General features: G+C 33.6%; 1 protein-coding gene and 1 long non-coding RNA gene across 4 annotated transcripts; one reads left to right on the top strand and one right to left on the bottom strand.

Moving 5' to 3' along the window:
- Positions 1-2,095: 2,095 nt before the first annotated feature.
- On the bottom strand, positions 2,096-12,310 carry Nopp140. 3 transcript variants are annotated; one of them, XM_023164580.2, is made up of 6 exons: positions 12,149-12,310; positions 11,548-12,030; positions 7,669-8,724; positions 6,950-7,144; positions 6,571-6,654; positions 2,096-2,270 (listed from the first exon to the last, which is right to left on the bottom strand). In XM_023164580.2, exons 1-6 carry the CDS (start codon positions 12,251-12,253, stop codon positions 2,118-2,120), a joined length of 2,076 nt encoding a protein of 691 aa, XP_023020348.1. In that variant the 5' UTR covers positions 12,254-12,310; the 3' UTR covers positions 2,096-2,117. The 3 variants fall into 3 exon arrangements, with proteins under 3 accessions (XP_023020348.1, XP_023020347.1, XP_074026687.1); XM_023164579.2 differs by lacking the exon at positions 6,571-6,654 and adding an exon at positions 5,596-5,878; XM_074170586.1 differs by lacking the exon at positions 6,571-6,654.
- Positions 12,311-13,559: 1,249 nt separating this feature from the next.
- On the top strand, positions 13,560-14,838 carry LOC111508934 (uncharacterized). Its single transcript, XR_002722587.2, has 2 exons — positions 13,560-14,276; positions 14,371-14,838. It is a non-coding gene; the product is annotated as an uncharacterized lncRNA (long non-coding RNA).
- Positions 14,839-17,004: the final 2,166 nt, after the last annotated feature.

Here is a 17,004-nt window from a genome sequence, read left to right as displayed (position 1 = left end):
TTGAGTTTTAATAGAATAAATTATGAAAATCGTTTAGTTACTTATCCTTCCTAAAAGGACGTTCGGACGTGTCATGCCCACGAATATTTGATATGTCGAACGTAAGGTAAAAACAAAATACTTTCAAAATTATGCCCTTTTTATATTCGATATTTTTTTTTCTAATTCAATAATATATATAACTGACATTACTAGAAAAATGAAAATATCAATAAAATGATATCCATAATGAAGTATGATGTATGTAAAGTGACACACCACTTTTTGGATCCTTTATAATTGTGACATCATGAAAATAGAAGCTCTTATCTAAGCGAAAGCTCTGGAAATCTAAACCCAGCCCTGCCCCTACGTTACAGACCCAATAAAAAAAAGTGACCTCGATAACATTAAATTACATGACTAACTCGCCATATATCTAATGCTTTTGCATTCTTTTATCTTCCGTGTCCTATGTGTCTTTTCATCTGTATGTTAGACTGAGTATACAGTACTTTGGCTAAGACACAACCGTATATATTCATGATAAATACATTGATAATATGGATGAGATGTAACTTGAACTTAAAAATTGAAAGATTTATGAGGAATTCTTCCAGACATTTCCTAGCATGCATGGTTAGCATATCTGATGCTGAAAGTGGACTATCATCAGAGATAGAAACACCTCTGAAGAAGAAATTCCACAATACGACAGCCCTCAAACTCAACAACAAATACCGATAGACTATGACCGTGAAGGTTTGACTACTCCCAAAAAGCAATTAAAAGAATTATTTGGTAAAAATTAATCTTTTTATTAAAAAAACTATCCTAAACACATTCTGCAGACAACTGTTGAAAACGTATATACATATAACATAAATGACATCCATGTCCAAATAGATAATAACAATAACATTTTACTTATATAATACTTGAATAGACAAATCAAAATTCAATGTGGATGTTTATATAAACCATGAGAAGGATGCAACAGTGAAATATTAACTGATGATATAACAATGATTTTAATTTTCACAATCTTTTGGAAGCCAGATCTTCAAACTCTTGGTCAAACTATATGTAAACAATTTTTTCATTAATATGATATATACTTCTAAAACATTGCTCATAATGGCACGATAAGAAAATTAAAGAACTGTACAGAGCAGGCCTAAGTGGACACTTATTGAAGGAAAACTATTTTGTAATGAGACACTGTATATTCCTGCATATTTCAAGAGAGCTTAAAATTACATTTTTAAAAATGTAGCACACTTGATATTTTGCTAGAGTAATCTTTGAAATACAGAGCTTTTAGGATTTTTCATGGACTTTGAAAAGCACACTTTCATCAGGTAGGCTTTGGACGATGCGGCGATAAAACAGAATGCAAATCTATACCTGTGTTTCCTGGAAAGTTGTAACCAAGTGTACGATTTTTCGTTGAATTGTACTTGGACAGACGAAGCTTATACGAGCAATGCCGGCATTTTCAAGCGCTACAATTTTTATATTTGGGCACAACAAAATCCTCATTCTATTGTGGAGCATAGAAGTAAAAGAAGATTTGGAGGTTTTCACCATTAAGTGTCATAAAATTTGACCCTCAGTCACAGACAACAGTTTTCATCTATCTAGTTTGAAAACAGAAATTTCCCTTTAAAAGTGTCCAATGTGCCCCACTCTGTACAAGTAGGCTTTTCAACCGACTCTGATGACAAATTAGTACTTCAGATATAATTTTGGAAAGCCAAGGTAAATCACTGAACTTTTCTGAAATTACTTGTAATATAAAAATAATATTTATTCATCAAGAGCATATTCACGACATCAATGAAATAGCAAAGAGCTAGTAAGTAGATCCATTGTGAAATTCAATGCATGGAAAAATTCAAGACCCAGTTAATTATGATCACGAACAATTTTTGAATGTGGGTAGCTACAAATATTACCATTTGGTATTGGCCTCATGTTTTTTGTTGCAAAGTCGAGATTTAGATAACTATTATCCATTCGAACATAGTCAATACATATGAAAATGATTCAAATGAGGACCCCTCAGTCATATCTTCTTTACGACCAACACTTGAAAGAATTGAGCTTACGAAAATATCCTTAAAATTATTTTATTCCTAGTCAAATTTGATTGAATTAACAGACATGTCAATAGTTCCACCTCGATAGGACCCTCTTTTTTTCTTGGTTTTTTCATGCCTGAAAGATTTTCCTCGGGTGTGTTTCAGGTCCAAGTTAGCTCTCTCACCCCAAGATCCTCTAGCATTAAACTACAAAAAAATTATGTAAATTAGTTGAGCATAGTGGCCTTAATATAAGATGTATTTTTATTTTCCCAAAAAATGTAAATATTTATCAATCATATCTGCCATAAATATGACTTTTCCTGTACAACAATAAAAAATAAAAGTTTCGACAAAAAACACATATAGGATGACTCAAGAGGAACTCTGTTAGTAGTTATTGAAATACGATCATTATGCTATCCTATTCTCACATTGCTAGCTTTCTTCATTACTCTATCCTATAATCCAGAAGAAAATGAAAGTTTGCCATATAAAAAATTCGCAACATTAGGCATGTCGACATATCTAAAAAGTCACTCAAATATAAAGCAAGAAAAATATTTTAACTAAAACTATGCAGGTAAATGGAAGTTTTCATTATTTTTGATGTTCATCATAATAAAGAACAAAAAAGCCTCTTTAAAAAAATCACTAATGCCAGTTTCAACTATTACTAAATCAATGGATGTAGCCGTTACTACGTGGTAGGAGATCATGATGAAAAGTGAAACTTTGTTTTTTTTACCACTAGTATTTGAAACTAACATTACTGCAGTTTCGTCCTATAGTAACCTTTTCAAATGAATACAATAAACTTATTAATCATTTGAAAATACAGTTTCGTCCTATAAGAACATTTTCAAACGAATGATAGGTTTATTGTATTCTTTAAAAAATATTCTTAAAGGACGAAACTGCAGTAATAATAATAATAATATTTATTTTGAGTCGCTAAGAAAATTTACATTTTATGGACCAGTCAGTTAATAAAATACAAACTACACACAATAATACAAACTACAATTAAATATAACAATTTCAAGTTACAAGAAAATACGTTTATCAGTTGCTATTTTAGTAAAATCGTCAATACTATAAAGACAATGCTCAGTCAGTATGTTTTTCAATTTGTACTTAAATATTTTAAACGATAAGTTGCGAAAATGGATGGGTAGGGCATTGAAAAGGTAAGTGTCCACTTTTTGCGTCTTTTGCAACCTCAATTGTGGTTTTATCAGATTGTTCTTTGACCTGGTGTCATGGGCGTGAACATCAGAATGAGCTGAATACTCATTAATATGTTTCCTGACATATAGTAATTTTTCATATACAATGACGGCATATAAAGTCATGATCTTCAGAGCTGGGAATATTACTTTACAGCTCGAGTCCCAATTTGCTTTGACAATTTTTCGTACAGCAGATTTTTGTAAGATAAATACTCTCATTAAATGTGATTGAGCTGAGTTTCCCCAGGCTAATATACCATAGCGAAGAAGAGAATGAAACAGAGAAAAGTAGGTGGTAAGAGCAGCCTCTTGATTGACTACTTCTCGAATTTTTTTTATTGCAAATACACATTTAGCAAGTTTGTTACAGAGAGTACTTATGTGTTCAGACCAGTTTAAGTGACTATCGATTAGAATACCAAGAAATTTGGTGGAAGTATAATTACAGCTGTTGTTTAAGGCTCTCGAATCAAAATTAAGAGTTACAGTTTTTGTTTCATTCAGTAAGAGATCATTCGCCGAGAACCATGTTTTGGCTTGATTCATAATTGCCTCAAGGGCAATTTCGGGATCCTCCCGTCTATCAATACTAGCACTGATTGTAGTATCGTCAGCAAAGAGAACTGTTACTGTATTATGGTAGGTTACAGAAGACGTCATATCGTTGATATAAATTAGGAAGAGTAATGGTCCCAAAACTGATCCTTGAGGCACACCCCTCATTATTTCAAGGGGATTACTTCTTACATTATTACATTCAACAGTCTGAGTTCTGTTGCATAAGTAAGAGGAGAATAGGTCAAGCGTGTTTCCCCGAACACCATAATAATTGAGTTTACTCAATAAAGTTGAGTGATCAACACAATCAAATGCTGCTGATAAGTCAGTGAATAATCCTATACAATGTTGATTGTTTTCAAAGCAATTTTCAATAAATTTGGTTAAAGAAAGAATAGCATCAGAAGTTGAAACACCTTTTCTGAATCCAAACTGTTGAGGTATTATTGTATTAAACATATTAAGATAACTGTTTAAGTTACTATAGATTGCTATTTCAAAGATCTTTGAAAACGAAGGTAGTATTGATATTTGTCTGAAATTTATTGGTTGAGATGGATCTCCTTTCTTATAAATAGGGATGATTTTAGCTTTTTTTAGTTTAGTAGGAAAGTGACCTTGTGATATACAGGAGTTTATTATATCAGCCAGGGGATCAATAATCCATAATACACATTTTTTTATAATAAAAATATTTCGTTAGTATCGTTAGTTACAAATACAAGTGGTAAAAAAACAGAAATTTTATTTTCCATTTTTCAAGTATTACTTTTGCACCCTGTATGCAAGTCAACTTGACATTTTTTAAAAAGTGTCATAAAAGAACTATAAAAAAGTACTGACGAATATATTTGAAATGACATTTCAGATGTAATTTGTAATATTAAACATCATATGTTCTAAAAACACATTAATATAGGTAAAATAAAAGTTTTGTGAAACAGATAGAGAATTTGATGTAGAGTAGAAATCTGTAATGAAATATACAGTATTGCAATCAAAATAACAAAATTCAAACCTCTTTTCAGTATAACCAGCACTATTTTAGCTACAGTAGAACTCCCACTATCCGGATCGCCAATTAAACGGATCACTTCAAAGAACAATTTTTTTAGATTTAGTAATTATTTTTTGGGTGTTATCCTTTCAAAATTTGGTCAAATCCAATTTCCCAAATATTTGATCATCTAGACTAGAGTTACCTCCAACATCATTACCACTCTTCCAAATATTCAGAATTTCGCCATTTATATTTTGTGTAATATGAACGAACGAAATTCCCAAAGTCACCCTGTATTGGAAACCACTAAATTACACCAAACACAAGTTAGAATCAAATATTTTCCATAACAAATTTGTTTTAGATAATCACTGTCCCCTATTCAAAATAAATGAATTAAATTTTCTTTTGAAATGGTCCCTGTACAAATCTCCAAAGATAAACTAAGCAAAGTTGATTAAGTTTTGTATTAAAAATGTACCTATCCCTAGCTGAAATAAAAAAATAATTCATACTCACATAAAACACATCAACATCTAATCGTCAAAAGTAATTTTCTTATTTTCAGCTGGCTTAGATTCAAAACTGTTATTGAAACTCTTGTTGCCACCGAAACCTCCCCTGTTGCCACCAAAACCTCCTCTATTACCACCGAACCCTCCCCTATTACCACCGAACCCTCCTCTATTACCACCGAATCCTCCCCTATTGCCACCAAAACCGCCCCTATTGCCACCTCTACCTTCGCTATCGCCAAACGAATTTCTGAAACCTCCTCGACCACCCCCCCTATCATTGCCATCAAAGGATTTCCGGAAACCACCTCCTCGGCCACCTCTGTCACCCCCTCGACCACCCCTGTCTCCACCTCGACCACCTCTAAAACCTCCACGACCCCTACCACCGCCATCTCCAAAGGAATTTCTATCATTGAAACCTCCTCGGTTACCTCGGCCCCCTCGGAAATTACCCCCTCTTCCGCCACGACCAAATGAGTTTCTACGTTCCTCTCCTCCTTCCTCATTCTGGTTTTAGCATTTTATTTATAGCAAATTAACATCCATTGAAAGGGAACAGCAAAATATGGAAAGAAAGAAAAACAAGAGTTAGTACAACAGACTGGCGAACTATCTTTTAAAGGACAACGTGCAAAGCTCATCATTTCAGCAGCAAAATTTTTTCAACTTCAATTTGGTTCTAGATCTGGCATTGAGAAAAGGAAATGGCAAGGGCTCTACCAAAATAAAAATAATCTTTTAATTCATATACATTAAATTAATACCAAAATAAAATCATTTCAAATTCAAACTTTCAGTTGAGAACATGCTTCATTTTCACCAAGGAAATTGAATACATGAAAAAAAGTTTGGGAAAGATTGTATCATTAAAAAGTTAGTTTTTATTGAACAGACATTGCATTATAACAAGAAATCGACAAATTGAATAATTAGTTTTTTTTCTGTTAGGAATCACACGTTAAAAGGTAAGACCTCGTTAGTCCTTAACTCGCACAAGTTTCTCAACTTCTGAGAGTTGTCGTTCGTATGGGGGCGACAGCTGATTAACGAAAAAACAAATTTTACACAGATTAAACAGATTTTCTATATAAAAAACATTTATGCCAGTCATGAACCAGATGTACAAAAAAAATGAAAAAAATCCTTATTCAGAGAGATCGCCCCTTCCGTTGTACCCACTCATGAGATGTGCACGTTACCTTTGCATCAAATGAATTATCATATAAACGGGGGTCGATCTCCACTTCTTCATCTTTGACACGTCTAAAAGGTGTATTTTTGCGCTAAAATGATGAGAAAATTTTGTGAATAACATGTTATTGAATAAAAATTGTTACAAATGTATCAATAGAAAATTTTTTGTCTGATGTCATTTTTCAATAGATCCATTAAATAAACACTACAATATAGAAGAGTAAACATTACAATCTACAATGGTCACTTTTAATTTCAGAACATGAACAAATAAGACCAAATACTAACAAAAAATATTGAAATAAAAAGTGAATGAAAAGGGGTGAGTTTAGAACATCGAGATCAACATATTAAATTTAATTAAAATTACAATTAAATACTAACCTCTCCATTGAAACTGTCGTTTTGTCCGGATTTGACGAAATTATCATATTTTGGTTTTTTAACTTTCATTTCTTCTTCCTCCTCATCTTCAGGACTACTCTTTTTTCTCTTTTGTTTTTCTTTGGCAGGTTTACTTTGTTTTTCTTCTTCATCCTCCTCATCATCTGATGAATCTTCAGATGACTCTTTTTTTTCCTGAAATATACATTCAATGAAAAATACTACAAATTCAGAATTAAAATAATTTTTCAACCAAAATATCTGCATACAGCAGTAATGACTTGAGGACATCGATCATTGCGTTATAAATTCACTATAATTTTCTTAGGATGTTACTTATTGTAATTCAAAATTTGAATTAGAAAAAGGAAAAATGAGTGTGAATCAACGATCCACAGTTTGCTGATATGACAACATATGTTACACATTATTCTTCCTTTTGTCATAAATGGTACAATCTCAAAGTATTGTTTACATTCATTACTTATACCTCTTTATCTATGCAGAAAATGCTACCAATGAAATTTGTTAATAAAAAGCTTATTATTTTATGCTTTACAGTTTCATTTCAAAACTTCTTTGGTCAAACAGAATCTAATAAATGTAATTGTAATCAGTATCAATCTCATTGGTTAAATTTGCCAATTAAATCATGAATACAATAATTCTACTGGATTTCTATTCCAGCACAAAACATTTCAAGTAAATTTTTAATATACCTTTTTCGAAACAGCAGGCGTGGAAATGGCTACAGGTTTCTTTGGAGGCTCATCATCACTTTCTTCATCTGATGAACTTTCTTTCTTTGCAGGTTTTTTTGCGTTTGTTACTTTCTGTGCCTTAGGTGGAACTTTGGTTGCATTATCTTCATCGCTTGAATCTTCCTCGGAGCTGCTTTCTTTTTTGGCTGGTTTTTTCGTTACAACTTTTGCCTTGGAAGATGCCTTTTCTGTTTCTTCTTCGCTAGAGTCATCAGAACTTTCTTCCTTTGTTACAATTTTTTTTGGGACAGCACTTTTTGCTGTTGGTTTCTTTGCCGTTTCCTCCTCACTAGATTCGTCTGAACTTTCTTCCTTTGCTGTGGACTTTTTAGCAGGAGTAGAGCTTTTCACTGGTGGTTTCTTTGCTTTATCCTCCTCACTAGATTCATCAGAACTATCTTCTTTTGCAACTGGTTTTTTTACAAGAGCAACAGGTTTTGTCAATGGTTTCTTTACGGTCTCCTCTTCACTAGAGTCATCAGAGCTTTCTTCTTTTGCTACAGGTTTTTTTAAAACAGCGGCAGTTGCTAAAGGCTTTTTGCTAACAACAGCTGTTTTGCCATCTTCCTCATCCGAACTTTCCTCAGAACTGCTCTGTTCTTTCTTTGAACCAACTTTCTTTAGGGGAACACTTGTTTTTGCAACTGGTTTCTTAACTGCTGTCTTTTTGGTATCTTCCTCATCAGAGCTGTCTTCAGAACTGCTTTCTTTCTTTTTTGAAGGTGTTACTTTCTTTGGAGTTGCAACTACCACATTTTTTTTTGCAGGAGGTTTCTCATCTTCAGATGAATCATCTGAACTGCTCTGAGCCTTCCTTTTAACAGCTGGAATTGTTTTGGCTACAGGAGTCTTCGTGGGAGTTTTCTGTATTGGCTTCTTTGGTTTTTCCTCCTCGGAGGATGAATCACTGCTGTCCTGTTTCTTTGTAGGAATTTTGGGAGATTGGGTTTTGAGTGGTTGAGTTTTGCCAAGAGAAGTTTTTGGAGTTGGTTTTTTTTCATCTTCATCAGATTCCTGAAAATTCAATGACAGTTTATACATGTAGCAGTAAACAAATAAAAATATGAGTAACACCATTAAGATAAATTAAAAAGATAAAAACCTTCAATGAGTTTTTTTCTTTATGGTTGCTGATACATAATATTGATATTCTAAACAAGTTTATGCCATTTGTTGTGTCTAGATATTTGTACAAAAAATCATAATAATTAACCAGGTTATAATTTGAATGAACTTAATAAATCAAGAAAACAATTACCATGTTTCTAAAAGGGTCTACATTGTTTATTTTTCAGATCACTAGGTAAATGGCAACCACTATAAAGAAGTCTATTACCAGAGGTGTGTTTGGCTTCATGGGGTTAAGAATATGTGTACTTGCACAACAATAAGATTTGAAACAATTAAAAGTACTGACTTTTGGGTGCAGTCCTTTGTTAATATGAGTACTTGTAGGATCTTTAATAAGTTACAAAAAAGATGGTATCCAAATATAGACCCTGGGCACAACAAGTTGATGGAATTATTTAGTAGAGAAAGTTGTTGCTTTCAAAGTTTGGTAATTTTTATAAAATTAACACGAGTTAAATACTGCTAATGTTGATAATTATAGTTTTTTTCAACTTTTTATTCTGAAAGTGAAAATGCACCTTTTATAAGCACATTATCAATACTATAGCCAATATATTGCGCATCCTATATATTCGATAGTAGTTTTTCGAACTTCAACTTATAAGGCAAAAAATATTATATCCGACTTAATTGCAAGAACACTCTCTCTTCTGGTAATGTTGAGTGTTCATGAAACTCTTATTTCTAGCACTGAAATAAAAAAAAACTTAGTACCCTAAAGATTTAGTAAAACAAAACCCTTAAAATATTCATGTATAGAATATGAATTTCCCTTCTTTTGTATAATTGTCTGCAAGATATTCTTGGTGCACTATTGAATATTCTTTAGATTACATTTTTCTGGGCCCTGACTGCTTTATGAAGGTAAGGGGAGAAGCCCCCAAAAAATAAAGCTATATTGATATGGCGATTGAACCAATCCAGAGTACATTAATAAGCACGAGAAAGAAAAACAGTTTCTCTTATATTTGTAGAGTATAAAAAAATAGGTACCTTAATTCAGAAGAAACAAGAAAGCGGTAAAGAAAATCCAGCAAAAATAATAATAGATAGGTATAGTTTCTCAGATAGTGGAAAGATTGGAATACTCTCACATTTTTTTGCAAAAAGATGGAGAAGTAGATATACCATAGATATATTTTCTGAATTTCCTGAATTAGAGAATAAAATAATTCGTTAAGACACAACTGGCAGAAACAGAATAAAAATTTAAATCAAGAAACTATAAATCAGCATATCATCTGTCGGATAAAAATGTGAATATCATACAAAATATTTTGAAGTTATATATTCCAAGGTTCATAATTGTATATCAGGATTGTATTAGAGATATTGATTTTTAGAAAAATATAATAAATTCGTGATTGACACTGTCAGAAAAATGAATATAGAAAATTATGAGATGGTAAAACAAAAGCTTGGATAGTGAGTTTCAGATATCAGTCTCTTCCAAACTACATTACAATAAATTGGGTTTGAATTGAAATATAAACATATATCCACAGAGTTCATTTGTTTCAAATTAAGTTATGATTTTTTTAGGTTTTTATTACATATAAAAACCTAAAAAAATCAGTTCCTCAAAACATCATTTTTGTGAAAGTTATCAAAATGAGAACAAGTAGATGCATGTGTCTATACAATATAATTGTTCCAAAATTCAGATTTCTTAACATACACCCCTGTTTGAGTAGTGGGTAGGCATCAATTTTAGTATAATTTTGATGAATCAGACTGCCTCATAATTTTGAACACAATTTGTCCCTTTCGCAGATTTTCCATGTAATGTTAAAAAAAATCAGCGAGTTCTGCTTAACTACCTTTAACCAGAAACAAACCAAAACACTTCCCTTTTTTTAATTTTGAAGCTGCAATAAGTTTAGACTCTTTGATCAAGGTGTATAAGTTTCAGGGCTGTTTTGTCTGCAACGGCAGCAGATATTATCATAAGTGATGTAGCAATGATCTAAGTATTCTACCTTGCTTCAATGAGTAAACTGAAAGTGGTCTTGAGGTGGTCGCATTTATAATGGGATTGTAAGTCAGACAACTGCTTTTTTTTGCATCTATTCAATCTAACTCTCATTGAATTATTGAGAGAATGTGTTCTAATGTGCCGGTATGCATGTTAAAGTCACATTAATAATTAAGGATTTTCATGGAATACCTGTATAGCCACAGATAATACACTCTGGTTTCATTGGGAACTTACGTTCTATCAAAGGCAATTTCATCAATGCCTTCTGAAAGAGCATGCTGCTGATTTGTCCGTTTGGCTAAAGGGACACCTTTTTTTGTGCTCCATCAAGTGCACTTTACTGCCTTTTTTCTGTTTCCGATATAGAAAGAACCACAACTATAAGCTGCTTGGTATACTTCTGGGGTACTTAATGTATCTCTAGTATCTTTAGCTAACTTGATGACTATTATCCATTGTTAGTTTGAAAATGACTATCTCTATATTTTTCAAGGATCCTTTCAATACAATGCATTACATCGAAAAAAAAAAATTAATGTCTATTTAATAGAGCATTGCATAGGTACCTCAGAGTTTCAAAATAACATTTACGCAGTATTTCAATGATTGAAAAAATTACCCCTTTTAAGAATCTCAGATGACAGTTAATTATCCTGCTTCCTAATAGATTAAATAAATGGTATCAATTGCAAAATCTGAATTTTGAAAAAACAAGAGATAAATCTTACCTCTGAGCTAGACTCTGCAACAGATTTAGCAACAGGTTTAACGGGAGCTTTTACAACTGGTTTCTTTGCAGTAGATTCTTCATCAGATGAGTCATCTGAACTGCTGACTTGCTTTTTGGGAACAAGCTTTGATGCAGGCTTCTGTGCTTTAATAACAGGGGCCTTGGGAACCTCTTCGTCATCAGAATCGTCAGAACTGCTATCTTCCTTCTTCTGTGCAGGTTTAACGACAGCTTTAGGTAAGGATTTTACAACAGGTTTCTCAATTTCCTCTTCAGAACTCTCCTCACTGCTCGATTCACTTTTTTTCTTGGCAATTTTATTTTGCTTCACTACTCCATTAGTAATATTGCTCTTAGGAGATTCCTCTTCCTCGCTACTATCGTTTTCTGTGTTCAATTTCAATTTTTTCGATTTGGGACCAACTTTCAAATAATGATTCAATATTTCAATAAATGAAGGAGCTCCTTTGATCAGCGAAGGCTAAAATAGAAAAATACAAATAAGCAAAATAGCAGCGTGGTCCGGTCCCACGTGGTGGTAAGTCCAATATACGAGAACATACGCAAATGGACTGACGAGAAATAAAATCTGTACTTACTGCTTTCGTTTTTTTCTGAAATACGCTGGCGAAATTTTTATCCTTCTTAGATAAAAACTCAAAAACAAGGGCCAAAGCCACAAGATCAACGTTCTCCATAGCCATTTTTTACTAAAAGAACGGTCTCTCTCTCACACTCACAGTAGTCGCAGAACACAAAAATCGACGTATGATTTCACAGTTTCATAAACCTCAAAATATTCACAATACAGACAGGACAGTAAACTAATCTGATATTTATAGTATAGCATATTCAAAATTATATAAACTGGAGGGGAGTAAACAGGTATTTCCTCATCAGTGATATCAGACTGCCAACAATCTTCCAAATAATTTGCATTCGAATATAAAAATTTATGCCGTATTGCGCACGGATGAGTTTTCATCAATATTTGTCGAATTCAGGTATAGATTTGGGTGTATCAGACATTATATCTTGGCTTCATTTCAAGATGAAAACATAAAAATCATCGACGAAATGTTTTCACCGTTTGTTTGACGAAAAAAATGTTCCGCCCACGATTGTAAAAATATCCTTATATTCCAAACAACAATACCGTTCAACGTTAAAGCACTAAACTAAATCGAAATAGCTGCATGGAACATCCATGAGGATTGTGAATCAGAAACATATATTGTTCCCATGCAACAACACTTTTTTCGGCACTCTTTCCGCTGATGAGATCATCATCAGGAGATAACTAAAATTAGCATTTTTCATCCATAGTTTTCAACTTGATAATTTAAGATGTTTCCATTCATGACGCTGATAGTTGAACATAGTTCGACCAGGATAAACGAATATGCTGTATTTTAGGCTATTTCTTAGTCAGTGTATATAAAGTCGCACATGCTGTATATAAAGTCGCACATGGAATTAATTGGCATTCACGGCTAATATAGACTATCGGATGAGTGTTGTGCACTTGGCGCCACTATGAATGGAATGCCGAAGTGCGTTGGATATTTTTAATTTATGAAGAATCAAGAGTACCGAAGGTCAAGTGTTTTCGTTAATGACTAAAGCCGAAATTATATTATTGTGTCGTGGGGTGTCGTGACGCGTCACAAGTATATCGTATCCATACATTTAATATGTTTAGAATTACATTACTAAAGTGCAGTCTGTCGGGACGCGATCTGTCGTGACGGCAATCGGTCGATTCCCGATCGGTGTCAGAACGATGGTGGGGTTATGACTCGTCAGAACACTCCACACTAAATAGTATGTTTCTAATCTGACGCGTTAACTAGCTAGATAATAGTCGTTTGTATTTATTTGTGCACAAGATGGCGAACGAATTTATTGAATTGGTTAGAAAATACGAGTTTGCATTTTTTTAATATCATTTTCTAACATAGAATTGATTTTTTCACATCCTGAAATCTTTCTTCATCACTAGTAAATGATATTCGCATCGACTACCTCTCAGATCATTTACTGGATGAACCCAATATTTTCTCTTTTTTCTTTTTAAGTAAACTTTACATTAGCAGACGCCCAAGATTTTCTTCAATATCATTATCCGAATCGGAAGAAAACATTGTAGATGTTCGCAAGCGTTTACTCCAAAGGCCACCATTGTATTGACTCGAAATAACGTCAGAGCGCGCCCCGACACGACAGAATAGTTTGCACACTCGTCGTCACGTCAGAGAGCATCACAACACAACGATTATGGACATAATCGTTGATCATAACACACCACAACATAATAATGTAATTCCGGCTTAAAAAATAGATTAGTTTACTGATTAGAGGCTCATATCGCGGTCCACTCTGTATTCGATTTTCATGTAGGCACCGTCCAAAAGATTTATTTGGGATCTGTTTTTGCGGGTGCGCAAAAAAAGCTGAGTAACCCTCGCCTTTTTTCATGAGAATGAACACGAGTTAGTTATCGTTGGGTCTCAAAAGATAATTTAGAAAATATATTGGGTTCTTTTTCGGAGGTCAAAATACGTTTAGGCGGATTAACCCATTTTATTTTCCGGAAATTGCGACTTTTGTAATGGTGTATTAGACATGTTGCAATTCCGTATTCGAATCTGATAGTTGGATAACTGATTGATCTTGACCCTGAGAAAAATGACATCTCCGGGATGTTAGGTTAATCGGCATCGGGAGGTGAGCATTAATTTATTATTTCATAAGTTTCATTGTGGTGAATACGCTTATTAATTCTTAGCAAGGCGGTATTTCGATTCGAATGTAATTTCAGATGTTATGGATTTGCGAAATTTCGTACATTCGGGCAGTAGACAGTTTCAACTAACCATAAACGCTATATTGACCAGAGCACTTCATTGAAACCGTAAGAACTCAGGATTTCATTGTTTGGTAGACCTTGGGCCAAAATAACTTACAAGCTGTTGATTATTTCCGCCCTGGATGGCTACTGCTGTCGATCTTCGAGGAAACGAATGCTAAGTACCTCGCAGAAGATTTGAAGTTTCTTTATTTAGTGTTGTTGAAAACATTTATCGTTATCGTTTTTTTTGTTACAAAAGCAATGAGTCGTACTGTTGAGTTAGGTCAATTAAGAAATTGTTGGACGTACTTTCACATTGGATAAATGTCGTTCAGCGATTTCGGGATCCCTTTTTCCTTGATTATATAAGGAGTATACGTAACTTTCGGAAGTCTTTGTTAATTTGTCATTATAGTAATTAAAAGTTTCGTGAAATGAGTCTGTCGTTGTTTAGTGGTTTCTCTCTTCAGACATAGTCAGCCGGAGCAACGCAAAACTACTTGGCGCCCATGGGCCACGTTTATTGTGTATGCAATTTTTCATCGATCTGCACGACCCTGAAAGCACACTAATTGCCGTACTCAACCCCACAAAACTATTTAATTATTTTTTCTTGTAGATTAATAGACAAAACAGGAGGACGTAATAAATGAGCATTGCATTTTTGTAAGTTGGCTATTCTATGTTTATGTACTCGTATTTGTTGTTTATGTCAGTTATCGTTTTTCTCTCTCTAAGTTTCTGACTTTTGTTTCCATTCAGACGCATAAAGTCATTTGTCAGTTGTGTTATTCGTTTATAACCTCACCTCACTGAATATAAAGAGAAAAACGATTTACAAAAAGCAAATACAACTCAAAAACAAATGAAAAATAGATATTTTAAACATTTCCCAAATCTGACAACTGACAGTAATGGGATATTCACAGAGTCCCGAACTTAAAAAAAAACGTTTGCTTCAAATGAAAACCTTTATGCAATATAGGGTATATTGGTATCAGTGTGTACTCCGACAGGTAACAATGTTACCTATGTTGTGACACCGACAGGTTTGTTCTGGTTCTGCGAAATTCAGGTTCTAGGACGTCAGGATCATGCGCAGTTGATATAATGCGTTCTGGTTTATTGAGGATAATTTCGGACTAATGAATCCTCTGTTCTGGTTTTGACTGCGAAATGATCCTAAACTGTTTTGAACCGTCCCGAATCGTTCTTGCTCTCGAAGCTGAACTGTTGAGAACTGTTCCCGTTGCTCATGCGCATTCATGTGGAAATTTGTTTGGGCTATTTGCAAGGATGTTTTTTTATTTATTTGATTTGAATAATTGATGATTGAGGGTAGATAACATTTGAGCTGACTATTGGGATACGCTACATAACAAAATGGACATGATTAATAGTATTTTCTCGTCTTCATCTCTTCATATATACGATAGGTGGCACAGTGGTCTTCTCAAAAGCGTTTTGGTTTAAACAACTGTCCGAGACTATTTCGGACTGTTTGAGATTTTTTGTTTGTACGCACCATGTCTTGCGCAGTTTCCAAACGTTTTTGGGATGTTAGAACCAGAACAAACCTAATTATAGGTATTTAGATACGACGCATGTTGGAAATATCAAATATACGTCGAACGATAAAAAAATAAAGTCGCATCGGCTAATTTTACTCAAACTACAGCAAAACTCAAAATATCACATTCAGTTGTACCGATAAAGCGTTTATCATTTGATTTCATCATTTATGATGATTGGAATTTCCAAGTTAATTGTCAGAAAAACATTAAGCTAAGTTTAATGTCGAAAATATCAAGCTTTCTTAACACTTGTACCTAAAATAACTGCAAAAAATGTTTGAAACAGGAAATAAGTTTTAAATAGATTAATCTATAACAACGAATGCCTCACGTTATAATTTGGCTCCTGTGGTTTCGAAGGGGAAAAATCTCTGTTCACTTTCTAATTTGAAAATTTTGAATTATTCGTTGTTTTTACCAGAACAAATCATCGTCGAAAATACTGTATTGTGTTGTTTCCGTGCACAACCCATCCCAACTTCGATCTAGATAAAATAGGTTGGTTTTTTCCTCCTTCGTGGATTTCTCTAGCAATGATGAGATCAATGTTGTCCTGTCCGATAACAATTTGTGGTTTCACACAGTGCATAGATTCAATATCTACTTTTTGAAAATGATTCCATTTCTTAGTTAGACTTTTAGAGTTCATTGAATGTACAGGAAGAGATAAGTTATGGATAGTTCTAACATTATTTTAATCGTACTCAGTATCTTTCCTCTTATCTTCAAACTGATCTTCGAGTGGAGTTCTTCACAGGACATAGAATTTGTCCAAATGAGATTCTGGCGGAATGGTGGCAAACTTGCTCTTCGGAGTTCCCCAGTACTGTTTCAGGTTCTTTATGTAACAAAGGATGATGTTTGTAAAGGCAGGCCATTAACATCACATATTTTATTGCTTTTACAAAGTTTTGTGTGATGTGATGAGTATCATATATCAGAAAGTTGATCATTTCAAAAAGTTTTTCAGAATTAAAATCTCAAGTGTTCTAGAGAAATTCACATTCTGCTTTTTTCTCCCCTCCTTATT

The sequence above is a fragment of the Leptinotarsa decemlineata genome, unplaced genomic scaffold (assembly GCF_025532065.1).
Source record: "Leptinotarsa decemlineata unplaced genomic scaffold, Ldec_3_MD MMD2_P_RNA_scaffold_9, whole genome shotgun sequence".
NCBI classification, from domain to species: domain Eukaryota; kingdom Metazoa; phylum Arthropoda; class Insecta; order Coleoptera; family Chrysomelidae; genus Leptinotarsa; species Leptinotarsa decemlineata.
This window is presented reverse-complemented; position numbering and strand designations above follow the sequence as displayed.

Coding starts and splice junctions, on each gene's coding strand:
- Nopp140 (XM_023164579.2), bottom strand. CDS start 12,253: ATGGCTATGGAGAACGTTGATCTTGTGGCTTTGGCCCTTGTTTTTGAG. Junction 12,031..12,148: donor TTCAGAAAAAAACGAAAGCA/GTAAGTACAGAT, acceptor TTTCTATTTTAG/CCTTCGCTGATCAAAGGAGC. Junction 7,145..7,668: donor CGCCTGCTGTTTCGAAAAAG/GTATATTAAAAA, acceptor TGTATATTTCAG/GAAAAAAAAGAGTCATCTGA.